Raw genomic sequence first — 18,959 nt, forward strand, 5'->3', positions numbered from 1 at the left:
GAGCTCTAGTTTCTGTTCCGCGCTCCCGGACTTCTGGCCACGTGCAGCTGCAGCTCCAGCTCCGGCGCCGCAGCAGCGCGGCATCTCTGGGCGGCTGCGTCGGAAGGTCAGTGCGGAGGCGGCCGGATGCTTCCCCGGCGGCTGACCCCGGGGGCTGAGCCTCTTCAGAACCGAGGCTGACTGTGCAGGTCCTCTTGACCACATGGCCCCCGCTGGCCCGATCGGTGTGACGCGGCGCGGGACTGGAGACCCAGCGATCCCGAGCGCGAGCGGGGGTCCCCAGCAGTCGCCGCGGAGCTGGGAGGCCGGGGGAGGGCCGGGGCACTGCTGGGGTCGCCAGGTGCGGCCCGGCCCTTCCTACTTTTCTGAAGGGCACACCCTGCCAGAGAATAGGGGCGGGAGCGGCTGTTCTCATAAAACCGGTTTATCCAGCCATGCAGGGAGGCGGAAGCCGGAGACCCGCGTGCGGCCCAAGTCCCCGCGTCTTCTTGGGTTCCCTTTCCCGGGCCGGCGCGCGTAATAGGGAGTATGGGGGCGCCCGCTCCGCGAAGCCAGATCTCCCTCTAAAACCCTCTATGTAGCTCACACTGAGAGCTCCGGGATTTATTCCCCCGACCCTTTCTGGCTTTCGGATCAACCCCACCTTAAGTCTAGACTTTACCAGCTGGTTGATGGAGTCTCTACACTGACTGAGCAGTTTGCTAAGTGCTTTTCTAAATTGCTTTTATTAAATCCTCCCAGCAGTCTAATGTGGTGGTCCGATCATTTTCCCCTTTTCTAAGGATGGGGAGACCTGAGGTTTGGCGAGGTAGTGTACGCAGGCTCGCACGGCGGGCGAGGGAGGGCCGTGTCTGGCCTTGAACGCCCTCGGCTCAAGGGTGCTGTCCTCCTGGGGAGCGGTGAGGAGGAGTAACCGAGCTGTAGGGGAGGAGGGGCGGCGGGGAAGGTGCCCCCTGCGCCACCACGAGGATGTTTCCTCTGTCCTCTCTCTTAGGTACCTGATGTTATCTCTTCTCTTGAGGGAGAAGAGTGGGGGTGATGGAAGGAGGGTTTGAGACTCAACGGACCTGGTTTGCAACCCCTCCTTTTGGTAATTAGTATCTGCCCGACCTTGGGCGGGTCAAAATTCCTTCTGCAAAATGGAGAAAAGATCCCAGCTTCAGAGTTACTCTGAGGCTTAAATAAGCGTTCAGGAAAGCAGGTGCTTCGTCAGCGCTCAGTAGTTGAGGTGCCTGATTTTTCCTTGGGTCATTACTAGGAAGAGGACACGTTTGCTTTTATGATTTAATGAACTGGAGGATGTAAAGCGGAGACTGCCTTGCAAATGTGTCTTAGAAGCGTTATTAGTCCTTAGAAGCGTTATTAACAACTTCTCCGGGGCCAGGAAGTTGTCAACTGGGCAGTGACTGACCTTTGGTGAAAGCAGTTCCACTGGATGCAGAGTAAGAGGCCCCACTTGGAGAGGCAGGGAACTCTCTGGAGATCCTTGAGATGGGAAGGAAAGGTAAAGGCTGGAGGAGAATAATAGGTTTCAGCAGGTTTATAAGCACAGGGAAAAGAACCATTTAGGGGGTTCGGTGAGACAAGGGCTGGGGAGTTTGGACGGGACGGGGGTTTGATGGGTCTCTGGGGTGGCGTTGATCTCCACTGGGCGAATCTTCTAGCTCCTCAGTAGTATATTTATGCACTGACCATTTCTTGGGGCTGGATTTTTTAAAAATTTAAGTTGTGGCTTCAATTACATCACAAAATTTACCATCTTAACCATTTTTAAGAGTACAGTTCAGTACCGTCAGGTATATTCACAGTGGATCTCTAGAACTTTTTTATCCTGCAAAACTGAAGCTATGCCTGTTAATTGAATACTCGTATCCCCTCCCCCTTGTTCCCACCCCTTGGCAACTACCTTTCTACTTCCTGTTTCTGTGATTTTTTTTTTTAATTTAATTTTATTTATTTATGGCTGTGTTGGGTCTTCGTTTCTGTGCAAGGGCTTTCTCTAGTTGCGGCAAGTGGGGGCCACCCTTCATCGCGGTGCGCGGGCCTCTCACTATCGCGGCCTCTCTTGCTGCAGAGCACAGGCTCCAGACGCGCAGGCTCAGTAATTGTGGCTCACGGGCCTAGTTGCTCCGCGGCATGTGGGATCTTCCCGGACCAGGGCTCGAACCCGTGTCCCCTGCATTGGCAGGCAGATTTTAAACCACTGCGCCACCAGGGAAGCCCTCTGTGATTTTTTGGATTACTTTAGATAACTGGTATAACTCATGTGAATGGAATCATACTGTATTTGGCCTTTTTAAATATAAATTTATTTATTTTTGGCTGCATTGGGTCTTTGTTGCTGCGTGCAGCTTTCGGCGAGCGGGGGCTACTCTCCGTTGCGGTGCGCGGGCTTCCCATTGCTGTGGCTTCTCTTGTTGCAGAGCACGGGCTCTAGGCACGTGGGCTCAGTAGTTGTGGAGCACGGGCTCTAGAGCGCAGGCTCAGTAGTTGTGGCGCACGGGCTTAGTTGCTCCGCAGCATGTGGGATCTTCCCGGACCAGGGGTCGAACGCACGTCCCCCGCACTGGCAGGTGGATTCTTAACCACGGTGCCACCAGGGAAGCCCACATTTGGCCTTTTGTGACCAGTTCATTTCACTCAGCATAATGTCCTCCAGGTTCATCCATGTTGCTGCATGTGACGGGATCTCCTATTTCAAGTCTGAGTAATATGCCATTGTCTGTATATACCACATTTTCTTTCTCCATTCCTCTGTTGGAGGCTGGATGCTTTTAGCTTCAGGCTAAATGTGCTGGAGACGTTAATACATCTTTATTTACTGTCTCCGTGGCTAAGGATGATTAAAGCTAGAAATCTGGGGAAAACACAAGATAGCAAGAATATTAAGGGAAACTGATGGCGCATTCTCAGGGAAAGGGCCTATTTCGTTGGTTTTCAATATTTCAAATTGGAGTTTCTTTGAATATTTCTGAAATAGAAGTATCTGTCTTCAGAGCAATCGCAATTGAATTCAGGTTTTGTTCCCCAGGAAACAGAAGTCATGTTTTCTGACAACAGGGGACATTCTGTTTATTGTGATGTAGACAAACCCCTGTTATTTCTTGGTTTCTTCTTCCTGCCTACCTGTTTGACATGGTGGTTGAGTTCTGACATGCATCGGGCACTGCTAGGAACTGCTCAGTGGGACTCACAGCTCCATGGGAAAGGCAGCCATACTGGCTCCTGGCACCTAAAACCAACATGTCCAAAACCAAGCTCGTTTGTCTTCTTACCTGACCTGCTCCTCCAGAAAGCCCGTGCTTACAGCAGCACAACTTGGAAGGCTGTGTTATTCTCCTCCATTCCTTCACAAGTTGCCCCACATCCAAGCAGTCAAGGCCAGTTGGGCTCTGAGTCTGTATCTCTATCACCCCCACTGTCTTCCTGACACCACTGCTTTCTTAGAGTTCTGCTCTGGTAAGTGCAGAAAGGGTAAATGCCGGGAGATGGGAAGAGTCATGTAACTGAGGCTTGGGCCGGGGAGACGCTCCATTATTTAAGGAGGAATGTCTGTTGGCCAGTTTCTTTTTCATCCCTTGGAGTCAAAGTAAGCAAGGTGCTTAGGGGAGAAGGTCTATGGACTCTCATCTGATCTTCAGTCATCTTTGACGGTTCCCCTGTATAAGTTTAATAACTAGCTTGGCAAAGCAAGTTTTACTTTAGAACAGCTGTTCTCAAGTGTGATCTGGGGAGCCCTGGGGTTCCTTGAGACCTCTGTAGGGTCCATGAGGTCAAGGTTATTTAAAAAAAAATACCAAGAGACTGTCTGCCTTTTTCATTCTTTCTCTCTCAGGTGTATGGTGGAGTTTTCTAGAGGCCAAATGGCTTGTGATGAGCTTTTCCTCTGATGGCTAATGAGATGTGTGCTTGTGTACTCTTGTGTTTCTAGAATCTTCTAAGGATAGTAGGCTTAGAGTATAAATATGTGCATTTTAAGAGATGAACTCTGTTCTTAGTACTTCTTTGCATTCTTACTAGCTACCTGCAGTTATAGCTGCTGTCATCTCTGGGGCCTGTTTTCTTTTAATAAGTCATTACTTTGAAACCCCTAAATTGAGTCTTGTGGGTATATGGAAAAAGAACAAAAAGTTTATAGTCTTGATTTTAAAACTTTTCTAAAATTTTAAATGGTATAAAAATTCTTTTGAACTTAATATTTTATTCTAACATAAAAGGATATTAATTTATATTTTTTTTATATTTAAGGATAGATCAATGGTTTAAAAAGGGGGATATTAGAACACTCGATTTTTTTCAACTCATAGCTGTACCATGTGTATAAATGCTGAAAAAAAAATGAAACAACAACATAACGGAGTTCTCTGACTCATGAAAAGAGGAATTTACTCCAAATAAATGTGCAGAACTAAATAATACATAAAAATATGAAGGCTTTCGTCAAGTTTTACAGATGTCAGAAATTTACCATATGTGTCTGATGCCACAGAACTTTTTTGAATAGTATTTTGGTCGCAATAGCATTATTCTTAGACCAACCATTCATCATCTGAAGAAAAATAAAACAAATGAATTAAATGTAGATATGATGAGCTCTTTAAAAACCAAAAATTTGGTACAGCTTTCCAAACTAGAAAAGAAAAAGCTATTAAGATAGGTTATCAAATTGCAGTGGCTGGAGAAACACACAATAAAACCTTGTTTGGATGAAAAAGCATTGAAAGAAATAATAGCACTGCCACTTTCTAATAATACAGTAACTTGTCAAATTAAAGATTTAGCTACAAATATGAAGACTAGTTTGGTATCTTGACAGAGAAGGGTATTTTTTCCTTACAAATGGAAGAATTTGTAGTCATGGCTGCACTTACCATTTTGTTTGTATTTATCTGGTATCAGCGCCAAAGCAATTATCAAAGAATATCTTTTTGGTGAACGTTTGACAGAAAACACAAATAGTGCCAAAGTATTCAGTGTGGAATAACTTTTTTGAATTTCATGGTTTATTCCGGAACAACTGTGTTGAATTTGCACTGACGGTGCACAAGTCACACCTGCTAAAAGTACTGGTGCCTTTGCAGGAATCAAGGCAGTGGCACTAAGTGGTACTAGAAGTCATGGTATTCTTCACTGCCATGTACTTCCAGTGAAAAATAAAGTTAAAAAATGGAAAGCTTTACTTAAGAATGCCCTTTATGAAGCAGTAGAAATGACTGATTTTATTAAATCTTGACCCTAGAGACATCTTTTTAACGTGTCATGTGGTAAGTGGATGTACTTGTTCCATATTGAAATATGATGGTTGTCTTGAGAGAAAGCGTTTTGTGTGATTGAATTGTGAGCTGAACTGGTCCCTGTTTTTCATAGAGAACCATTTTTGCTTGAAAGAATGACTGACAAACGATGGTTATTCATACCTGGATAATCGGCACACATTTTCTTAAAAGAATGAACCAAGCAATCCTGCCAAGGTATTTGTTGCAAGTTAAGTTGTATCCACTACCGTGAATTTGACAGCTTCCCAATACTTAGAAATTTTCTGATGAGATCAGTGATAGCAACCAGTATGACTTTTGGGTATTGTACAGTGAAGTGTGTTAACAGTTGGAAGCTCTGCATAACTTACTGAACCAATATTTTCCAAAAAACAATGTATGAAATTACAAAACCATGCAGGAGTAAAAGATGTGTTCAAGGGATTTCCCTGGCGGACCAGTGGCTATGACTTTGCCTTCCAGTGAAGGGGGTGCAGGTTCAATCCCTGGTCCGGGAGCTAAGATTCCTGCATGTCTTGCAGCCAAAAAACCAAAACATAAAACAGAAGCAATATTGTAACAAATTCAATAAAGACTTTAAAAATGGTCCACATCAAAAAAATCTTTAAAAAAAAAGATGTGTTCAAAGCATTAGATATGCCAGTGGGTTTTAATGTAGCAGGTACAAAAGTTTACTGATAATGGCTTCAGATTCTACGTTGCAACTAACCTTGAAGAAACTAGCATGTGTTGAGTTTTGGATATCCAAGATGAGTATCCAGAATTATCTGAAAAGGCTTTCAAAATACGGCTTCCTTTCCCCACTGCTTTGCTTTGAGTCTTGATTTTCTTCATTTACTTCAATCAAAGCAGCAGACAGATTGAGTTAGAAGCAGATGTGAGAATCCAGCTGTTTTCTATGAAGGAAAACATCAAAGAGACAAGTAAATGTAAAACAGTGCCACTCAGTAAATTTTTTGTTTTGGAAAATACAGTTATTTTCATAAAATATGTTTATTTTAACATGTTTATTGGTTTTAAATGAACTCATTCATAGGTTAAATGTTTCTCAGTTTTGTTGTCTACTACAGCAAACATTGTTAGATAGACCCCACTTAAACAAAAGCTCTCTGTAGTCCCCAATTTTTAAGAGTGTAAAAGAGTCCAGAGACCAGAAAATTTGAGAGCTGCTGCCTTAAAAGTATCAAATTGAGTTTGGCAGTGGCAAGATAATAATCTTGACTTGAAAAAGCTACATGCGGTAGATGGTTGGAGGGTTTTTTGGGTTTGTTTTTAATGTACATGCATTGTTAATCAAAGCAATCCCATTATAGGGACAGTAGAGCTGCTTGACGGTTAAGAACTGGGTTCCCTGAGAGGGGTGGTGCTTGCCATGGTTAAATGCTGTAATTCAGAAAGACATTCACAGGCCTCTGGCCTGTCGTGAACATCAGATGTTAGCTAGTAATAGTAGTGGAATAAGAACCAACTCAAGCATGAATTGTCCACATTGTTAAACTAAAATACTTTATATTCAATTAAGAATTTGTGCCTCCTTCATGCTTTCCCCTTCTGGGGAAAGAGAAGATGAACTGAGTCGTACGTATTTCACATCCCTGTTTCATGTCTTCAGGGTTTACCTTTTCCCAGACTCCAGTGTCTTCAACCTTTAAAAGAAAAAAAAAGAAAAAAAAACCGAACTTCTTCACCTGTGGCCATCACTACTTTGCTTCTGGGAACTGAGAATTGTCTTTGAGTTTCAGATGTTCTGGTAAATCTGGCTGCTTCTTGGCTTCCTCGCCATCCTCGTGAACTTGCTGAAATAAGTGACTTTAAGAATCAAAGTTCTTACCTGGTCTCGGGTGTCAGCAGTGGCTGCAAAGATGGTTTGAAGGGATGATGGAAGAAAAGCTGGGGTCTCTCCTATGGCGACCTCCCTTCCAATCCGGAGATGTACCATCAGAAGGTTGTCTTCTGCTTGTTTGGAAAGTTAGCTGGGATGCAGGGCCTCAGGACCTTGGCGGGGCTGCGTCTCAGGCTGCGGATCTGATGGGCCAAGCCCCTGACCCGACAGAAGCCATCGGGGCTCTGCCCCGCCTTATTTCGGTGTCCTAAAGAACAAGACCTCTGTGGCTCACAAAAGGGTGTTCAAGCATAGGGTTTCAGCAGATTGTATTGCCCTTTTGTTTGTATAATCTGGATTTTAGGGATTGCAGGAAAGCTTCTGATACCTCTGGCGGTTTTAACTTAGAATTACTGTTACCTATTCAAGGCACTGGGTTGAGGGGCTAAGTTCAGACCCTAAATGGGAAATGTCTCCAAGTGTGGTTTACTTTTTCTTGTTTTATGATGCAAAATAGAAGATGGTTGAGATCTGGCCACTTCTTTGTGAGGGGGTTGGGCACTGGGGCCGCTCTGAAGGCTCATCCGCCAGTGCTGTTGGAAATCTGATGGCTGACGGACGTGGAGGCCACGGGCAGTGTGCAGAGTGCAAAGGCCTGAGCTCTGGGGGCAGGAAGGTCGCTGTTAGAACTGAGTAGCTCTGATCTGCTCTTGTGACATGCTTGCCTGGGTAAAGCTGACTAGGAAGGGGAGCTGGACTGCAATGAAATATACATGATCTGGGAACAGAGGAGAAAATGGCTTTTCTAAATGATCCTTCCTAAAGAGTTGGCAGTGAAACAGAAATTAGTCACAGCTTACTCAGTATTGCCGGGGGCCTTTTCACCTTAACTGTTTGCTTTTCTAGTCTGGTTCATCCTAACAATAACATCTGAGTTAGCACGAGAGTCACAGGGCTCTGAGTTATTTAATCGGGGACCTGTTCACTCCTCAATGATTACAGTTGTGAAGATCTGAGGCCTTTGCGGGATCCATGATGTTCCTGGCGTGGACGGCTCTGTACGCAGTAACTTCCGCCGTGACTTTAGATCCCAGTCGGTGTCAGCCCTGTGCGGCTCCAGTTCTAAATCTCGGCCAGTCTTTGTTTGCCTGCACTTTGCACCAGTGACGTTTATCCCCTTTTCACAGGGCTGGGCTCACAGGGCGGGCTCTTGACTGGCTCCCTGTCTGCACAATCAGTAGTCTCTCTAGTTTGATTCATGAATCCAGAACATGGCCTTGCTCGTGAGCCGGCGATCTTAGTGTTAGTTGTGGTTAAAGGGTTTGTGTTTTGAGGGGTCGGGAGGGTAAGCAGTGACATACTGAACTCTGCTTCTTTTGTTTGTTTTTTTAAATTTTATTGACATATAGTTGATTTACAGTGTTGTGTCAATTTCTGCTATACAGCAAAGTGACTCAGTTATACAGATATGTATATATTCTTTTTCATATTCTTTTCCATTATGATTGGTCACAGGATAGTGAATATAGTTCCCCGTGCTATACGGTAGGACCTTGTTGTCTATCCATTCTATATATAATAGTTGGCCTCTGCTAATCCCAAACTCCCATTCCTTCCCTCCCCCACCCAGCCTCCCCCCTTGGCAACTATCGATACAAGTCTGTTCTCTATATCTGTGAGTCTGTTTTGTTTCGTAGATATGTTGATTAGTATCGTATTTTAGATTCCACATATAAATGATATGTGGTATTTGTCTTTGTCTAGCTTACTTCACTTAGTATGATAATCTCTAGGTCCATCCATGTTGCTGCAAATGGCATTATTTCATTCTTTTTGATGGTTGAGTAATATTCCAGTGTGTGTGTGTGTGTGTGTGTGTGTGTGTGTGTGTGTGTGTGTGTGTGTGTGTGTACACACACACACATCTTCTTTATCCATATCCATCTGTTGGTGGACTCTTAGGTTCCATGTCTTGCCTAGTATAAATAGCGCTGCAGTGAACATTGCGGGGGGTGCATGTATCTTTTCTCAACTCTGCTCCTTTCGTGTTGCAGTGTCTGCAGAGATCATGCCAGTCGTTTGGATGCTGCGGCGGGTTGCCAGCCGGATGCTACAGAGACCGGCCTGTGGCTGCCAGGCTCCTGTCCTGCCCAGCCGGTTTCTGGGCACCTCCCCTCAGCAGATTCCAGCGGATGCCAACTACCACTCTACCTCGTTCTCTGAAGCAGACCAACCGCGCGTCTTAATTACAGGTTGGGTTTTTTTCTTTTTTCCACATTTGTGGCTTTGTTATTTTCTTTGTGTGCCGGTGTATTTATTATTGGAATGTCTAACATGCCGCCAGGTAACACTTATTAATCAGAAACTCCCTTTTCCACTCCTGGCTCCCTCCGAAATAGCACAAGTCCCCTGTCCTTATTTTGCCGCTGTTGCCAGGGCTTGGTTTCCCTGCCCAAATCTTTTATTGTCTGAAGGGAGGATCTGGGAACCTGAAGAGGCCCAAAAAGCTGCTGTGCGACTCAGTTCCCCTTTCCTGCGAGGAAGGGCCTGGGAGCCAAGGTGTGTGGGTAGAACGTGGCCTCTGGAATCAGGCGCCTCTTTCCTTGGCCAGGCTTCTCAGGCCAGGCAGTTCCTGCACATGTGTATGGAAGGGATAGCCAGGGCCTGCCCAGGGCCTGAGGAACGCCTCACCATCACCTCGTGACACTTGCGGCTTACTGTCCACGGACTGGCCCGCTGACCCCTCTCCCCTCGTAGCCACCCAACACCTGGTTCTGTATCTGCTCACTGCAAACTTGACCATCTGTCTGCAAGTCCTTCCAGCTGACTCAAGCCCCCCTCTGATTTGACTGACGTGTTTTATTGTCCTCTGTTTGCCAGAGTTTCATCCCTTGGCCTCACGTCCTTATCCTTCTTACATTCCTCAGTGTGTGTGTGTTTCTTTCACTGGCACCTCCTCTTCCTCTCCTGCTGTAACTGGGTTTCCGGTGAGGCCAGTTCCCTCTGCATTTCCCCACTGGCTCTCCCAGCTTCTTGTCTGTGTGTTTGATTCCCTCCTCCCTGCACCAACAAAGCATCTTCCAGGGCCCAGTGTTACCGTCAGTGGGCTGGTTTCAGTCCCATGTTAACACACGCTTACAGGAAATCCCACTGTCCATATCTTCCTGCCTCTTACTTTCTCCCAAATGGAATCTAGGGTTGTATTCCCCTGAATGTGTTCCCAGACCCCTAGCTCTCCCATTTCCATCAATGGCATTTGTAAGCGTCCAAATTAAGATGCTGTAATACTCATCTTTAATGTTCTGAGCAGCTCCTTGCCCATCCAGATTTCTGCCCCTTTTTTCAGGTGACTTCTTGGTTTGTCCCTTCTTTCTTTCTCCCTTCCTGTTCCTCTCCAGGTCTAATGGAAGGAGGGTGCTCTGCATAATCTCAGCAGAGGTTGATATCAAACTATTATATCTAGCTTTGAGTGTTCTGGTACCCGTAGCAGATAATTTTCACAGCCCATCAAATAACAAAGGCGAAGCTCGTAGTGATTTCCTGACCAGGAGGTCAGGAAGGCCCTGCTCTTCTTACCTGTACCCTGGCTTCCCCTCAGCCCCTCTGTGCTGGAGAGCACTTTTGTCTCTGGAACTAATCTTACCGGTACCCGATCTCTGTCATAGCTCCGAGGAGGTAATTCCGTTCTATCAGGCCAACCTGGGGCTTTACCTAGTTAGCTAAGAGTGCCAGTAGAGTTTTCTTCTATTATTACATACTGGGAATAATTGAATTGGTTAGATTTAGATTAAAGATTCACTTTTTTCTTCTTTATCCAGGGGGTCTTGGCCAGCTTGGAGTGGGGCTTGCTAGCTTTTTGAGGTAAGAGCTCGCAAAGTTTCCATTTAAATTCTGAGCTTTTCAGGGCTTGTCTTTGGCCCCATGTAACCATTGAATCTTTTCTCTCCCCTCTTGCTTCTCTCCCCTCTTGCGTACGTTAAGATATCGTATGTAAATGACCGTTTGGAATGCATTTCATTGTGCCTCTTCATATCACAGACAATGTTTCAGGTCCTCGACTCAGCAGCCCCCAAGCTGGTCCTTCGCCCTCTGCCTTTCCTAGGTTAGGCAAAGTAAGACCTGCCTCTCAGTAAATCACTTGGTTTTCAGATGTTTGGGGGCAGAGGGAAGTATTGTATGTGTAGAAACTAAAAGGAACAGTGTGGGATTTGGAGAGTGGGATAAAAGGATAAGAGGAGAGAAGAACGGGGAGGCAAAGGGAAAAACTCAGGGGCACTGGGAAGAAATTGGTGACAGATACCGGGATGATAATGGGCTGAGGTAGAAGCAGGAGGTACAGCCCTGAGTGTGTCTGCAACTGCAGGGCTGTGAGTTGAGGACAAGAGGGAAGAAGGGTGTGAAGAGGAGGGATTTGGAGGCTGACGGGACATGACAGTTCCTGTTGGAAAGACTGTTTTCATAGGACCTGTTATGTCCTCCGTGTACCAACTCGTGTGTTTGATTTTCCCTTTAGGAAACGATTTGGGAAGGACAACGTGATTCTGTCTGACATTCGGAAGCCCCCTGAGCACGTCTTCCTTAGTGGTAAGAGGCTCACAGAGCAGGTAGAGAGGCAGCTCCCAGAATCGATGTCACCGCTCATAACCAGGCTTGTGAATTAAAGAAAGAGGAGTATTTGAGGCACACCTGTGCCGCTTAAAAATGTTTCATGGTTTTGTCCTCATTAGTTCTGTAAAAAGCCTACGGTACAGCTACTGCTTGTTCAAGGGATCCAAGGACAGGAGAGTTCTTCAGACCTTGACATGAAGTTGTGGAATAGTATCTTTGGATATTATTTGGAGCAGTATCTGTGGGATAAAACTGATTCCTGTCTTTCAGAGTTTTCAGTGAACTTAGCTCGGAGAGAAAGCAGACAAAAATCAGGTTCTGAAATGAGGAAAAGGAACTTTAAATTTTGGAGAAATTAATCCTCATGTTTCAACGTGAACTTGTTCTTAACTACTGTGCACACACACAGACCCCAGGCTCCTCTAGTCAGGTTGTCTACACCTCCAAGATGTTTTCATAATTCCAGTCCTTCCTGGTTCTGTGTCAGCCTTTTGCTGTTTACCATGGGGAAGAGCGGTAATTTGCTGAAAGTGGGGGAAATTGGCATAAAAAATCGGCTCTGCCTCTAGCCTAACCAGGTGTGGCGAACTCTTAATTTACAGTTCTTTTATACCATGGTGGGTTTTTTGTTTTTGTAAACCCATTTCTCTATTCCTTTAAAATATGCAACATTTTTTTTTTTTTTTTTCTGCATCACGCGGCATGCGGATCTTCCCCAACCAGGGATTGAACCCGTGCCCCCTGCACTGGAAGCGCAGAGTCTTAACCACTGGACCACCAGGGAAGTCCTAAACTATGCAACTTTTTTTTTTTTTTTTTTACAAGGGAACACTATTTATTCATTTTTGCTGTGTTGGGTCTTCGTTTTTGTGCGAGGGCTTTCTCTAGTTGTGGCAAGTGGGGGCCACACTTCATCGCAGTGCGCGGGCCTCTCACTGTCGCGGCCTCTCGTTGGGGAGCACAGGCTCCAGACGCACAGGCTCAGTAGTTGTGGCTCACGGGCCTAGTTGCTCCGCAGCATGTGGGATCTTCCCACACCAGGGCTCGAACCTGTGTCCCCTGCATTGGCAGGCAGATTCTCAACCACTGCGCCACCAGGGAAGCCCTATGCAACTTTTAAGCAGGGTGAAATCTCTGTGTGCCTATAGGTTTGGCAACTCAAGCCAGTTGCCTGGTCATTACTCCAGTTCTTAATTTTATTCTGTTTGATACTGGCAAGCTACTTAACCTCTCTATGCCCCAGTTTCCTCATCAACAAAATATCCGCCTCGAAGACTGTGAGAGTTAAACATACAGAAAGCCCTTAGAACAGCGCCCAGCAGGTGTGTGTCCTGTATAAGCATTAGCTGCTGTTAGCCGTGGGGTGGCTGGGATTTGTTATTCTCCGTAAGGAAAATGCTGGGGAGTGTCCAAGTTGTTATCAAGTCGGTACCAGTGGAATTCAAAGTCAGCGGGGGAGGGGAAAAGATCTGTTGAGCTTTTCAAGCCCGGAACTCTTTTACTTCCTGGTTTCACTGCTCCTTGCAGGCCCGTTTATTTATTCCGACATCCTGGATTACAAGAATCTGCGGGAGATCGTGGTGAACAACCGTGTCACCTGGCTGTTTCATTACAGCGCTCTGCTCAGTGCAGTGGGAGAAGCAAACGTGTCCCTGGCCAGAGCTGTGAACATCACTGGTGAGTCTCTGGGTCTTGCCCCAGATGACCCGTCTGCCAGATTTCCCAGTTCTTTGGGAAGAGGTTTCCCAGTTTACGACATCTGCTTGTTTCAGGACTGCACAACGTCCTGGACGTTGCCAAGGAGCACGGTCTGCGATTGTTTGTGCCAAGCACCATCGGGGCATTTGGACCTACTTCTCCGCGGAACCCAACCCCCGATCTCTGTATCCAGAGACCCAGGACTATCTACGGGGTGTCCAAGGTCCACGCGGAGCTCATGGGCGAGGTAAGCATCACTTGGCAAGATGACGCAGTGTTTCCTTTTCTATTTCTGCCTCAAACACCTGCTGGTTCATCCTTGGAGGGGACTCTCTCCCTCCCTTAATCTCTGCCCCCAGAAATGCTCGGGGACTGAGTGCGTTTGCCAAGTGGTCAGTACCGACAGCTCCAGAGGAATCCTCAGTCCTGTGCTAACACAACACTTCGTACACGCCCCTCGAACGGCACCCCGTCTTTCGTTTGCTGCCCATCTTATTTGTACTGCACTGTTCTTTCAGGTTCCCAATATTGGTAGTTATCAGAGGTAATTTTAAAATAACCTCAGACATCTTTTTGGTTTTATTTTTTAATACGCTTTTGTCTTTATAACTCTATAGCACATTTTAGCCGGTTTCTGATCCTTCATCTAATATATCACAGTTACCATCTTTCCCTGTACTCCTCCCCGCACTGCACCACAGGACAGGCTTGTGGAGGTTTGTTCAGGACTGTGTGCAGGGTCTCCCTTCCAAAGAAAGGCTGGAAATCCTTACTCTCGGCTGATCTGTTATTTACAGTGTTATCTAGTGATGTTATCAGCAGAATGACGATTCTTTGAAGATAAAAACTTCAGGGTTATTTGTTAAAGAAAAATGAGTGACTGTTAGCAATTCTAGAGCCTTCATTTCCTTGAGGAGGATTTATTTTTATTTATTTATTTTTTTCACTTAAAAAATATTTATTTGGCTGCGCGGGATCTTCATTGCAACATGCGGGATCATTTTCTTTTCTTTTTTTTTTTTTTGGTTGCAGCATGTGGGATCTAGTTCCCTGACCAGGGATTGAAACTGTGCCCCCTGCATTGGGAGCACAGAGTCTTAACCACTGGACCCCCAGGGAAGTTCTACGAGGATTTTAATATGACTGTATGGGATGAAGTTTCAGGAGACAGCTGTTATTTCTTTGCATTGCTCTACCTGATTTAAAAGATTCTTTTTAAAGTAAGTTTTCTCTTTTTTGTAGTATTATTATTACCGGTATGGGTTAGATTTCCGATGCCTGAGATATCCTGGAATCATTTCTGCTGACTCCCAGCCTGGAGGAGGAACGACTGGTAAGTGTTATTTTCGATTTCTTTTTTCACATAAGATAAGCTTTCTAATGGCCGGGCAAAGTGGAGATGGATCTGTTGTCTTTTTAGTCGTATGCTGACCGGAGTTTTTGCATCCTTTCTGGGAAGTGCATCTGAGAAGCTCATTGAACCCTACTGACTTAAACTTAAACTCATGCCGATGCTGTAAGTCCAGTGGGATTGGCCACGCACAGTGCCGGAGTCAAACTGACATTCGAGTTTGTTACCCACAGTGTAGGAAGACACCAAATGAGAAATCACCTCTTGGGAATTCCCCGGCGGTCCAGTGGTTAGAGCTCGACGCTTTCGCTGCTGTGGGCCTGGGTTCAATCCCTGGTCGGGGAACTAAGATCCCACAAGCTGCGTGGTGCGGCCAGAAAAGAAAAGCCTTTGAATCTTTGAATCTACCTTTGTTTCTTCATACAGAGAGTTCTATTAAAATGGACTCTGCATCTTCAGAAAGAACATAAGCATTGCTCCCGCCGCTCTTGTCATCGTGTCTATTGCTGTTTATCCAAATTGTCTTAGCGTTTATTTCAGAAAAGCTTGCCCCCAAATGAGAGTGGGTTACTGCTCATCTCTAGTGCCGTCGGTTACCTGTCTGTTTAGGAGCCTGTATTATTCATTGGTGACTGGAGCACCAGGCCTGCTTAACTTCATTTTTTTCTTTTTTCTTTTACCGAGGAATAGTGAATTTACGATATTGTATACGTTTCAGGTGTACAACATAGTGATTCACGGTTTTTAAAGGTTGTATTCCATTTATAGTTATAAAATATTGGCTAGATTCCCTTGTCTGTAAAATGTATCCTTGTAGCTTATTTGGTTTCTGCATAGTAGTTTGTACCTCTTAATCCGCTACCCCTATCTTGCCCCTCCCCACTTCCCTCTCCCTAATGGTAACCACTAGTCTGTTCTCTATGTCTGGGAGTCTGTTTCTTTTCTGTTGTATTCACTAGTCTGTTTATTTTTTAGATCCCACATATAAGTGATATCATTTATTTGTTTTTCTCTGACTTATTTCACTAAGCAAAATACCTTCCAAGTTCATCCATGTTGTTGCATATGGCAAATTTTCATTCTTTTTTATGAGTATTTCATTGTGTGTGTGTGTGTGTGTACATATATATATATATATATATATATATATATATATATATATATATACGTTGTGTCACATCTTCTTTATCCATTCATCTGTCGATGGACACTTAGGTTGCTTCCATGTCTTGGCTATTGTAAATAGTGCCGCAAGGGACATTGGGCTGCGTGTATCTTTTCGAATTGGTGTTTTTATTTTCTTCGAATATGTACCCAGGTCATATGGTGGTTCTATTTTTAGTTTTTTTGAGGACCCTCCCTACCGTTTCCACACTGTTGTTGTTATCATTTTGGACTTGAGCATGTGTTATATTCAGTAACTCCCACATTAGAGATCCCTCCCATATGAGGGCTTCTGAGATACAGTGTAAAAGATACTTGACAAAATCCAAGGGGTTTTTACTGTAGATTTGTAGTATTGTCTGAAGTCCGAGAGGGTCGTGCCTCCAGCTTCGTTCTTTTTCCTCGGGGTCACTTTGGCAATTCTGAGTCTCTTGTGGCTCCATATAACTTTTAGGATTATTTCTTCTAGTTCTGTGAAAAGTGTCATGGGTAATTTGATAGGGATCGCAGTAAGTCTGTAGAGAGCTTTGGGTGTATGTCCATTTTAACAATACTAATTCTTCCAGTCCAAGAGCATGGGATATCTTCCCATTTCTTTGAATATCTTCAATTAAAATTTGAGGGATTTTAAAAGTGCCTTTGGTTTTGGTTACTTTAAAAAATTTTGCCTTAATGTGGTGCATCTCCAAGTGTGCACTAGGAACCCCTAGGAATCCTTGAGACCCTTTCAAGGGGTCCAGGAGGTCAAAATAATTTTCCTATCAGTACTAAGATGTTATTGCCCTTTTCACTCTCCTTTACAAGTACACCGTGGAGTTTTTCAGAGGCTACATGTTGTGTGTAGCGCAGTGGACCGAACACAGAAGCAGAGATTCCCGCTGTCGCCCATTAAGACAGTAGAGAGGTTTTCAAAATGTAAAACACGCTGTTCTTCTCACTAAATTTTCTCTTGTTTGGAAAATGCGTTCTTTTTCACATAAAATATTATACATGTGAATGTGTGGGTTTATTATTGTCATTTTAAAATGCAGACTTTTTTTTTTAATTCTCAGTTGATTTGTGATATAGTAGCTGTTGCTACAGCTCACCTTAATAGAACCTCTTTGGGGATCCTCAGTGCTTTTTAAGCACATAAAGGGGTCCTGAGACTAAGACGTCTGAGAACCACTGCCTTAATGCAAGAGGTTCACTCACCATTTTGTTATGAGAAGACCCACAGACCAGATTCTCTTTCAGACTACGCAGTCCAGATTTTCCATGATGCCGTCAAGAATGGCAGATTTGAGTGCAACCTGAAACCCAGCACTAGACTTCCGATGATGTACATTGATGACTGCCTCCGGGCCACCCTGGAGGTCATGGAGGCCCCAGCAGAGTCCCTCGCCATGAGGACTTACAATGTCAATGCCATGAGCTTCACCCCCACGGAGCTGGCCCAGGAGATTCTCAAGCACGTTCCAGAATTCCAGATCACCTACAACGTGGATCCCGTCCGACAGGCCATAGGTTGGTACACCATTGCAGAACCCCTCAAAGCCAAAATTAAGCTTCAGGCCGCCCCACGAGTCCTTGAGAACATAAACGGAGGAAGATAAGGAGAGCTCAGCACCTTCCCAAGGGGCCCGACACCTTCTGGAGAAGGAGCTGCTGTTGCACCAGAGCCAGCAGATGCTGCGGTTTTGGGAAATGATGTCTAAAGTGGGTGAACTAGAACCGTCCAAATAAACAGCTTGTTCTCCCTTCACCATTTGCCAGTTTAAACGTAAAACCAGCAGGTGTAGTAGGAGAGCAGCCCTGGGTTCTCAAAGGCTGTGACTGTGCCCCTGTGTGAGTGTCATCTGAGCACAGCAGCCCCACCTTACAGGTCTGCATGAGACTTTCCTCCGAGGTGACAGACTTCTAATCTAAGAAGGTGACTGTGTGTGTGCCCATAATAGCTGCTCTGCTCTGCTCAAGGGGGGATTTCAAATAGGACGTTTCTTTCGTGGATGATAATCCTTTATTTAAAATGTTCTAGACCTTTTTGCAAATCTAGAGCCTGAATAACTTAAGCTCCTCTTCCATATCTTGTCCTAGCCGATAGTTGGCCAATGAACTTTGATGATAGCAACGCCCGGAAGGACTGGGGGTGGAAGCACGATTTTGACCTCCCGGAGCTGGTGACGACGATGTTGAACTTCCACGGTTCCGAGAGCAGAGTTGCCCAGGCTAACTGAAGGGGCCGGAGGAAGAGCTCGTGAGTCCTGGGCGGCTGTCCAGGGAAAGTCAAAATAACCCCGAGATTCCAGACCCCGAGGAATCTAGATGATGTGGAGTTGAAGGACTAACTGGACTGTTTTCGCAGCTCATGTGGAACAGCCAGATGGAGGATTGACTTGGCTTTAGCGTTTTCTCAATGCTGTAGGTTTGGTGGCAGGACCTCTGGAGCCTTTGCTATCTGCCTAAACTTGTCCAAACACACAAATCACAGAATGAACACTTAAGTCATAATAGTTTTCCATTTCCTTAGTTAAGATGAAGGAACCATTTCCGAGAAGGTCCAAGTATGTGATGTTTGTATTAAATTAAACTTAAATATCGCATCTAAGACTCCATTATTCTCTTGACTAAGACCGAAGATTACATTTTAAAGACTATCAAAGATAATCTCCCATTTTAAAAGAATTCTTTGCTATCCCATCAGAACATAAAAAATGCCTGATGTATTAATCCCATGTTCACAACATTCAAGAGATTTTGATTTTGATTGATTGTTGATTGATTGATTGATTGATTTTTGGCTGTGTTGGGTCTTCGTCGCCGCGTGCGGGCTTTCTCTAGTTGCGGTGAGCGGGGGCTACTCTTCGTTGCGGTGCACAGCCTTCTCCTTGCGGTGGCTTCTCTTGTTGCACAGCACAGGCTCTAGGTGCATGGGCTCAGTAGTTGTGGCTCGCGGGCTCTAGAGCGCAGGCTCAGTAGTTGTGGCACACGGGCTTAGTTGCTCCGCGGCGTGTGGGATCTTCCGGACCAGGGCTCAAACCCGTGTCCCCTACACTGGCAG

General features: G+C 45.3%; 1 protein-coding gene across 2 annotated transcripts; it reads left to right on the top strand.

Moving 5' to 3' along the window:
* The first annotated feature begins 1 nt into the window (after nucleotide 1).
* Nucleotides 2–18,500, top strand: LOC113610167 (L-threonine 3-dehydrogenase, mitochondrial). Of its 2 annotated transcripts, none has more exons than XM_027088036.1 (9): nucleotides 2–106; nucleotides 9,153–9,350; nucleotides 10,917–10,959; nucleotides 11,612–11,682; nucleotides 13,234–13,383; nucleotides 13,479–13,651; nucleotides 14,647–14,737; nucleotides 17,156–17,425; nucleotides 17,996–18,500. In XM_027088036.1, exons 2-9 carry the CDS (start codon nucleotides 9,167–9,169, stop codon nucleotides 18,133–18,135), a joined length of 1,122 nt encoding a protein of 373 aa, XP_026943837.1. In that variant the 5' UTR covers nucleotides 2–106; nucleotides 9,153–9,166; the 3' UTR covers nucleotides 18,136–18,500. The 2 variants fall into 2 exon arrangements, with proteins under 2 accessions (XP_026943837.1, XP_026943838.1); XM_027088037.1 differs by lacking the exon at nucleotides 2–106 and adding an exon at nucleotides 177–295 and having other exon boundaries at nucleotides 9,151–9,350.
* The last annotated feature ends 459 nt before the right edge of the window (nucleotides 18,501–18,959 follow it).

The sequence above is a fragment of the Aethalodelphis obliquidens genome, unplaced genomic scaffold (assembly GCF_003676395.1).
Source record: "Aethalodelphis obliquidens isolate GAN/ISIS:26980383/991018 unplaced genomic scaffold, ASM367639v1 scaffold61, whole genome shotgun sequence".
Lineage (NCBI taxonomy): Eukaryota > Metazoa > Chordata > Mammalia > Artiodactyla > Delphinidae > Aethalodelphis > Aethalodelphis obliquidens.

What these genes read in the sequence shown, in the direction of transcription:
- LOC113610167 (XM_027088036.1), top strand. Translation starts at nt 9,167, where the DNA reads ATGCCAGTCGTTTGGATGCTGCGGCGGGTTGCCAGCCGGATGCTACAG. An exon ending in CAGAGCTGTGAACATCACTG is followed by an intron (nt 13,384 to 13,478) that starts GTGAGTCTCTGG and finishes TGCTTGTTTCAG; the next exon opens with GACTGCACAACGTCCTGGAC. An exon ending in ACGCGGAGCTCATGGGCGAG is followed by an intron (nt 13,652 to 14,646) that starts GTAAGCATCACT and finishes TCTTTTTTGTAG; the next exon opens with TATTATTATTACCGGTATGG.